At 38.7% G+C, this 9797-nt stretch overlaps 1 protein-coding gene across 2 annotated transcripts in view; it reads left to right on the forward strand.

Annotated features, from left to right (window-relative positions):
- LOC102776040 (NACHT, LRR and PYD domains-containing protein 3-like) overlaps positions 1 to 6572 on the forward strand; it is a 38360-nt gene extending 31788 nt beyond the window's left edge. For both annotated transcript variants that reach the window (XM_087836780.1, XM_087836782.1), the window contains exons 9-12: positions 123 to 296; positions 840 to 995; positions 3142 to 3188; positions 3366 to 6572. In XM_087836780.1, the coding sequence (XP_087692906.1) occupies positions 123 to 296; positions 840 to 995; positions 3142 to 3188; positions 3366 to 3958 (970 nt within the window). In that variant the 3' untranslated portion in view covers positions 3959 to 6572. The remainder of the gene's footprint in view (positions 1 to 122; positions 297 to 839; positions 996 to 3141; positions 3189 to 3365) is intronic.
- The last annotated feature ends 3225 nt before the right edge of the window (positions 6573 to 9797 follow it).

The raw sequence follows: 9797 nt of genomic DNA on the forward strand, positions 1-9797 counted from the left end.
TAAATGATTTAATAACATGTTTAATTAATAAAGATTATATTTTATCAAGATCATATTTTTTTTCAAAGATGCAGACCACAAAGTTTAACATGCTGTTATTTTTCTCATTATTGTCTCTTCAGATTGAGTGTCTGTAATCTCTCAGAGAGAAGCTGTGAAACTCTGTCTTCACTTCTCAGCTCCCAGCCCTCCAGTTTGAGAGAGCTTGACTTGAGTAACAATGACCTGAAGGACTCTGGAGTGAAAGTTTTGTCTTCTGGACTAGAAAGTCTGTATTGTAAACTGGAAACACTAAGGTCAGCATTCTTAAAATGGTCAATAGATGACTATTTAAAATCTTTAAGCAATGCAGGGCTTTCTGTTGTGATTTGTCAAATTATCTATTATATTGTTCATCCTAATCTACGCGATTTATCTGATCAAAAAATGAAAAACGTATAAATAAAGTGTTGGAAATTGTCCAACATATTGAACATATTTATTTCAGATGTTTTTGTTGTCCTCACAAGGTAATATAAGATATAAAGACTTTTATAATATAGACTTAATTTCCTGTCATAATCTGGTCAGACGTCTCGCTTGCCCAATATTTTCATTAGAACCAAAAAGCAACAAAGCTGATGACACCCGAAACAGTCTCAGCCCTACTTTATGTATTTTTTGTCTTAATTTTTATTTCATTATTTTTTATCATTTGCCGATTTTAAGGTTTAGATTGACTAATGGCTATTTTTAACTACTGCTTCAGTCGTGTCATTTTTTAATGATTTTTGGCTGCAATTTTTCTGTTTGCATTTAGCTGTGTTGCTATTCTCTAAGAGTATTTGTCATGTCTACAGGCTGTCAGGCTGCCTGATCACAGAAGAAGGTTGCAAGTCTCTGGTCTCAGCTTTTAGCCTCAATTCTTCCCATCTGAAAGAGCTGGACCTGAGCTACAATAATCCAGGAGAGGCAGTAGTGAAGATGCTTGAGCAGCTAAGACTGGACACTCTCTGGTATGTAGATGGCCGTTACAACCACAAACACTGTCTGATAACTTAATGCTGGATAGTGTAATTTTTCCCATTCTGGTCTAACATAAACAGTAGATGTCTGTAAGGGGTCTCAAAGGGCAAATTCTCTGTCAACAACAATGGTGCAACCTGTTCTAACTGATCTGTGGAAAGGAACTTACATTTTTACTCTCTGACCTTTATTTAGATTAAGTTTTATCTGTGTGTAGAGACCATGCCCAGGACATGTTTAGCCCCTAATTCTAGCATAAACTAGAATTAGGGGGACATTGTTTGCCTAGCTTAGAAAAAAAGAATTGTTAAAATAAATGGATTACTAGGTCACTCAACCTAACTGGCCAACTACAAAAATGGGCTTTGCATTGCTAGTTTGCTGCTTCTGAGCGTTTACTACTGAAACTTGTTTGTGCTAAAATATCAAATTGATCTTCTGGACTTTGTGATGACACAGTCACAGTTACATATAGTGAAAGTTAATTAACTTTGGTCGATCAACCTTAAAATTCAAATTCAAATTATAATAAGAAATAATAATTACAGCAGTAAGTGAATACTAAGGATCAATGGAATGGAGCTGGTGGAGCAAACTGGGTCACCGGTTGGGGTGTTAGGCCCAGACTAGTGGGTGTTTTTGACTGTAAAGCCGGTCTAGCATTAACAACCACTGGTTATGTTACCCTGCAGCCTGCACTGCAGGATATATACTGTGCCGTTGAGAGCTCTAGAAAGAGCCTGCATGGTGGTCCTGCAGCCAACCAGCACTTCAGTCAAATGTTATTGATATTTTTGCATAAATAAATGAAGATGATGAGCCTTTAAACACACATACAAAAGGAACATGTAAACATATGGTATAATTATTTTAGTGTGATGCTGTGATACATCATGTTGTGAAAGGACTCTGACATTACATACTGTGCTCAACTGAACTCTCAAATGTACAAATATTTGTTAGGATATATACTGTTATATACAGTTAGGAGAATATGAAATAAATCTATACATCATAAAGGTCAGCCAGAGGACAGAAGCAATCCGAAAACGACAAGTATGAGAATGAGAGTGAGAGTGAGTGAAACAGAGCAAGAGAATACAAAAACAGAAACAAATGAAAAGTGAAGTGACAGTTGCTTCCTTTTGACTTAACTGCCACTGCTTCTGTTTGCACATTGATCTGATTATTTATGCATTCTTGCCATTCACATTCAGGTTAAGTAGCAACACATCACAGACGGGAAAATGAAAAGCAAGCAGGTCCCTCAGTGATCATCCACATGCAGAAAAATACAACATACCTGTTAATTAACAGGTCACGGAGTCACTGATATTGTCAATTTAGAACAAACAGAGAGAAGAAAGAGTCTGAACAAAAAAATAATAGATGATTGTACATGAACTAAGAAATGAACCAGCTGATTTTATAGGGTGATGAAAGAGGAACTCTTTCTCAGAATGAGTGGCAGGAAGCAGGAATGTTGACTTAATTTTAGGTAAATTAAGCTCATTGGCTATTCCTGCTGTTTGTGTCATATCACAATGGCATGTTGTATTATGTCTCATTTATTACAGTTATAATTGTTTACAGACTAAAGCATGGAATTGCAGATTTGTGTTCTAATACGTGGAGCTAGTAAATAAAATCTATGAATTATTCCATCCTGACTGAAGCATAACCTTTGTAAAAGCAATAGCAAAGAGTTAGGGTACACTAATGATCATGAAGATCACATCATATTCTATGGCCGCTACAGTAGCTCAAAATATGTGATGCACTGGCTGCTGCACTCTACCTGTACTAAATCATTTTTTGTACCCAGTCCCAGTCTTTATTTTTAATATGTACTCACTCCCTGACAGCGTGAATGAATGTCACAGTGTGTTGAACTTGACTGTGACTGTGGCACATGTTGAGTGCTCTCTGGACATCGTGCTTAATAATAAAGATTATGATGTAATCTGATAATCATTTTTGCTCTTTTGAAGTTTAGACATTTTCTTCAAGTGTATGTGTCAAAATGTTGGATTTTTCCTTTATCAGTGTCTAACAGTATGTGTATGAGAGCAATGTAATGTCCATGTGTGCATGCTGAAAGAGACTGTGCTGGTCTGACCCCCCTCCTCCTTTCAGGGTGGAGCCTGCTGGAGTCCGATGGCTGACACCAGGTCTGAGGAAGTGTAAGTGTGCTTTTAATGTGATTCATAAAAAAAACCCGGAAACATTTAACCACCTTCAAACTGTCACATCACTCATTCACATCTCTGATCATCTCTGAGTCATCATCAAAGTGTCAATCAATGAATAGATGATGGATCCATAACTGCTGCTGGATTGTGTTTTTTTTTCTCCATCAGATTCCTGTCAACTCACAATCGACACAAACACAGTGAACAGAAACCTCAAATTGTCTGAAAACAACAGGAAGGTGACACGTGTTTTATCGATTCCATTATATCCTGATCATCCAGACAGATTTGACTGGTATCCTCAGCTGCTGTGTAAAGATGAGCTTGAAGGTCGCTGTTACTGGGAGGTTGAGTGGAGAAGAACAGCTTGGATATCAGTGAGTTACAGAGGAATCAAAAGGAAAGGAAGGAGTGATGAGTGTGTGTTTGGTTTAAATGATCAGTCCTGGAGTCTCAGATGCTCTAATGATGCTCATTCTGTCTGGCACAGAAGCATAAAAACGTCCGCCTCCTCCTCCTCTGTCTCTAACAGAGCAGCAGTGTATGTAGACTGTCCTGCTGGCACTCTGTCCTTCTACAGAGTCTCCTCTGACACTGTGATCCACCTCCACACCTTCAACACCACATTCACTGAACCTCTTTATCCTGGATTTGGGTTCTGGGCTCCATCGGATGGTTTGGCAAAGGGTATTATCGACTTTTATGGCCCTCCTTTGAATAAACTATTATTTGACTTTGAGTCAGTGACTCTGTGTAGTTAGCGTTCCCCTGTTAGAGAAACAGTTCAGTCTGTACATATTTGGCTCTTTCAGTCAGAAACACATCATGAGATGTATGAAAGATGCTGATATTTATTTTCAGTACATTTAGAATGATGAAATAACTCAACTTTAACATGTCAGTGGTGGCATTTGGAGAATTAAACCATCCTTTAGAAACTAGATATAAATATTATATTTTCCAATATGATTTTTTACTGTGATACAGATGACAATGAAAAGATATAAAACAATCTGCAAATCATAAGTTATTAATTCAAATGATTATTAACGCCACAAGAGAAGATTTCCTGTTATTTGTACCACTCAGTTGATCATGTGATCTGGCTGTGCAGTCCACCATAACTGACATCGCTTTCTATTTTGATATTTCCATGGTAAATAAACTGATTCTTGTTTAGAACTTTTCTGCACACATTCATACTCTGATGGATTATGGAGAGGGTTAGTATCTTGCTCAAGTATATTTTGCATGCCAACTGGAGCAGCCAGGGATTGAACTAACAACATTCTGATCATTAGATGCCTTGCTCTATCTCCTGAGCTATAGCCAGCCATCATCAAAGCTCTTTCGTAAATCCTCTCTGAGAGAATCTCAAACATGAGGAAGACAGGGAAGAGAGTGGACTCATTAGTAAAATGAAACACAGCCAATATTGACGTTTAAGACAAGTGAGGTAACATAAATACTATATATATATATATATATGGCAGTGGTCACCATGGCAACATCACCGTCATTTGCTGTGTATTGTATTGATCCTAATCCTGTCGTTTGTATTTTTTTTCATTGTTACCATTTTTGTCTTTTTTTAACAAACTATTTTTATCTCTTGCCATTGTTTGCCAGTGAGTGAAACAAAATTTTGTTCCATCTTTCTGCAATAAAAAATATCTTTAATTCTTGCAAGTGTAGAGTTGTAGTTACTTACAGTGACCACTAGAGGCAAGTGATCATAATAGTTTCCCTGGAACCGTCCAGTTCATCCACATTAATGAAGCTGTTGGTGATCAACGCTTATCAGTACAACTATAAAAACAATATTAAACATTTAAGTGCTCTACAAATAGTTTGTCTGATGTATATAACTAAAATGTGTTTTAAAAGGGTAAATATAAATGTCAAATTGACAGCAGATTTCACCGTAATGTACTCTATTTTTAAAATATGCCAAATATAATCTGGCTTGGTAATGTTTTACTCATATTTTGTTTACACAGACTAAAGCAGTAGGACATGAGATGAAACACTGCTCCCCTCAAGCAGGAGGCTCCAGTCCATTCTAGTGAGCCGGACGACGCGAGCCGTGGGTTCTTTTTTTCCCCTTTGTCTCACCCTCTCTCTCGCACTTTTTTCCCGCTTCACTCCACACGCAAGCCTTGTGCTTTGCGCTGAGCAGAGGGGGGAGGGGCGGTAGTTACACTTGCAGTAGCACAGGAACAGAGCCCAAGGGAAAGAGACGAAAGAGAGCCAGGGACAACAACATCACATTAGAAAGGTATAGTAATCATCCACAACTATTTTCAGTTGTGGATGATAAAGGATTCCGAAAGTTTATTTATGCAGGCCCATATGACAGAGAATGTGCATGTTCTTTTTGTTTTCATATTATAATTTATATTTAATTGTGTTGTGGTTTGCAGTGTTTTGTGTTGTTTCACTTTAAATTTGTTTAAAAGGAAAAAGCTGAAAATTTAAATAGTTAAAAGATGAAATGTGAATAGTTGGACTGCTGCAAGGAGGAGAGATGAGACCACAGTGGAAGGAGCAGGGGAGGACATGGAGGAAGGCTGTTTTAGTGTGGGAAATGAAATTTGGGTTTAGGAAACTGGGAAGAAAAAACAACTGCCTTGCGTGGAGAATTGAAAAGTGTCTGGAGCGCCGCAAAGAGGAGAGGTACACAAAAATTACACAAACAGAAAAATGCATTAATCCTACTAACACATGTACACACATGCAATGAAGCTCATGAAGATCAAACAGTATTTTTAAGCATGCATTTCTGTTACTATCATCTTGTCCGGTTCACTTAGTAGGTTAAAAGGTGATACATAGACTAGTGAACTATTGTTTTTGGGGAAGGATGATTCAATCATAGCAGGGGTGAACAGAATGTTGCAGGAGGGTCAGATGAATGGAGACAAATAGGTTATTGAGTTTCTTGTTTCTGATGTGTGAGGGAGGTTTTATCATGACACACATCTGGGTACATGGGGGAAACAAAAACTCATCATCTAATAGAATATTGCTGTTGTGTGAGGTGTGTGACTGGTGGATGAATGTTTTGGGGATTTACGTGGCTGATGCATTTTCTTTTGTTACCACTTTTAACCTACCAGTTAGTTGTGTTTTGATCTATCATTCTAAGAGAGTATGCTTAGACAACTTCTAAAAAAAGGCCTTCATATTTTTTGATTTTTAACAGTGCACTGAGATTTTTTGTTTGACAATTTTCTCTTTTTCAAGCAGGCCTGCAAGATTGGAATCGAAAGCACTACACAACATGTTGAACAATCGCAAGTGAGCTTCTCCAAAATTAAAATGGGCTCGGGAGAAAGCCACTTATTTGGGACAATCAGAAAACAAGTCCCTGCCAAAACGGATTCAGCGAGGTAATCCAGTCTAAATTATTTTTCTTTTTTGAAATGACATCATTGCTGGCAGTAGAAACTCATTGCGTCACGAGAGGTTCTACTGTCAGCAAATAAAAAATGGGGACTGACTGGACTGACAAAAGCTTTGGCTGACTTGACACCAGTATGCAAGATTGCACCTCCACCAAGAGTGACAAAAGGGTGGATGTATGTATGTTTCTTTTTACAGGAGCAGAAAGGTGACAGCAACAGGTTGCATGGGCTTTTGGGCCGTGCTGACTTAACCTTTTAATTGCCTCTTTCTGTGTCTTTGTGAATTTACCAGCAGTGTGTTATTCATGACCTTGTATTGTTTACAGTGCAGAGGTCACTGTGAGAAAGTGTGCATACAGATGCGCTGCGCTAACATCTACATCACTTTTTCCACAGCAAAGGGTTAATTGTGGGATCTAATCACATGATTTACAGCAGGACACACCACTGGCTAATGTTTTTTCTCACGACAGGGCCTGGAGGGAAACTACTCCAGGGGAGAAGCCCTGGGAATTTTTAAGAGACAATGCACAACTTTATTGTGCATGTCTAATTGTGATAAGCTGACATAGGGCAAAAGAGGATTTTCCGGGGAAGTTTTTATTTTTAAATTGCAGGGACCGTGACATGAGGGATATGGAAGGAGAGACTGAGGTGCAGATGCAGACCATGACTGGGAGAGAAGGCTTCAAGAGGACCAGTGAGAAGCAGGGACCATCTGCAGGACAGCAGACAAACGACAGTGGGCTGCACCACTGGGCTTCCAAAAGATTGTCACGAGGAGATTTTGAACAGCAAAATCTTATATAAAATGAAAGAGATTTCGACGTTGACATTGGGGAAGACAACGAAGGTGTACGACGTGCTCTGCCTTAAATCTACAGCCGCGTTGGAACAGAAATCGAGGGATGAAGAGAGCATGCCAAGCTCCAAAAGTGACAGCGCAAGGAAGATCAGCGTTGGAATTATGACTCTGTAAACGGCACAGACACCAGGAGCCATGACTGTGACTGAGAATGACCACCTAATGCTGTTTCACTTTGCCATGCAAAGTACTTTGACACTCTGGAAAAGGCCTTTCCTCTGTATCATTATTGTTTCCATTTTCATGTGACAGCTTAGATTGTGGGGAAGATTAAAGATGAACAAAGGGTGGTGAGAGAACAGTGAAGTGAGGATACACAGTGTGAAACTCCTAAGTGTACAATAATGTTGATGTGATATACAGAATGTCAGGAAAGAAATTCTGGTATTAATGTGATTCTTGATTTAAGAATCAAAGGGTGGGATTGTATAGGAATTTCTTTTACTTATGTATTAATCACATTTTATTGTATAATGCCTTGGTGCCACTGGATTTTAACATGTCTGACACCCATACTGTAAGACAAATGGTGGGGGTGTAGTAAGGAAGTTGGGGGAAGCAGACCACAGGAAGGACTACAGGAAGAGTCTTTTGTCTCTTTGAGGACTCTGGGAGGTAGCAAGGGAGTGTGAACCTTAAGGTGTGAAACAGCTGTGTACTGCCTTTTGTTCCTGGAGAAGGTATTTAACTGAGAGCCATGTTAGGCTCAGAGAGACTCTGCTGACCGTCTGCCCCGCGGTCATGTAGGCTCTCCAAAAGTTTGGTTTTCTGTTCTTTGTGTGTTTGGATTAAAGAATGTTACCCAGATAGCAAGGAAACATTGAAACAATGTTGAGTCAATATCAGGCGACATCATTGAATCAATGTTGAAGTGTGACGTTGATCTAACGTCACTCTTGCACCCTTTTTTAACATTGAAACAACGTCAGGTTTTGATGTTGAATCAATGTTGAAACCTGACATTGATTCAACGTTATATTTTCTAATACTGTTGACATTGAAACAATGTCAGATTCTGATATTGAAACACTGTTGAGCTATGGTGTTGATTTTCCACTTCTTTCGCACAGTTGCTTTTCATTAAAACAACAGTTAAATCATGACTGGAAATCTACCTTTCTTTATAGGTATTTTAACCAATACTAAACTACTGCATGTTTCCATCAATACTTAAACCACCTAAACACATAATTGTGTTTTATAAAAAAAAGTCTCAAAATGTATTAATATCCTAAAATAAGAAAGCATTGCATGTGATGTAACAGAGAAAAAAAATAAACAAAAAAGGTCAATAGGCATGTTTCGTTTGCTAAATACTTTATTAAAAACACAATTTCCTATTTACATTTATATGTTTCACAGAAGTTTTTCATTTTTTACTCCGGGATGGGGATGCGTCCTGCACCACCCAAACGATCTGGGGCGTATCGCAGCCATTTCTGCACTGCTTGTGCAAAGACAAACTCTGACATAGAGTTTGCCCCTAACTGCTGCGTCAGGCCATCTAGGACAAAAATACACACACACACACACACAAACAAAAAAAGTGGATTAGAGCACATGAATAAGCTCTTGTTAAATGTCTTCAGCGGGGAGAAAGTATGTAAACTCCTAGGCTGATAAACAAGAAAGTCACCAGGCGTAAATCTGCAAACTGCCGGGTTTGATTCTCAAAGAGCTATGAGCGGAAAAAGGGATAAGTCTTAGCATAGTGTGCCGTGTATCCTTTAAAACAAAATAAACATGGGGTCTTCAGGCTGTACAAACTACAACCCGAGGACTAAATAAGCCAAAGACCAAAGACTCCATCTCCAGATTAACCGGACATGAAAGTCTTGTTGTTAAGAAAGACAAAGTAATATAGCAAAAAAAACCGGTAAAACTTACCAAATATGCATTTGCAGAGCACTGTATCTTTAAATGCCCTCTTTTGCTTTGTGTGGTCTTTTGTTTTTTTCCCTGCCCAGTTCAGTAGCGAGGCCAGCTCATTTGTAATGGCATAAGCCATTACACGGCGGACTCGCACCTCCAGTGTGGTCCCTCCAACCAAGGCAAAGCGTCTCACCTATAGACACATTTTAAGAGATGGAATTAGCATGTCTCATAGCTACCGCTCATCTGCAGGCTTTTTTTAAATGGAAAACTTCCACAACACTATGATTCAGATGTTGTTTGTCTGTCTTTGTAAAACTTTCACAGTGAATATCAGTATGTTGTGTTTCTCTGAAGCTCAGTTCAGCTGAGAATATTCAGTTCATGTCGCCTGCAGTCAGTGGCGGTCCTAGCCTGTTTCCCACATAATTTCCTTAGGGATTAATAAAGTATTCT

Source organism: Neolamprologus brichardi, chromosome 23 (assembly GCF_056152115.1).
Source record: "Neolamprologus brichardi isolate AB-2024 chromosome 23, ASM5615211v1, whole genome shotgun sequence".
In the NCBI taxonomy this organism is placed as follows: domain Eukaryota; kingdom Metazoa; phylum Chordata; class Actinopteri; order Cichliformes; family Cichlidae; genus Neolamprologus; species Neolamprologus brichardi.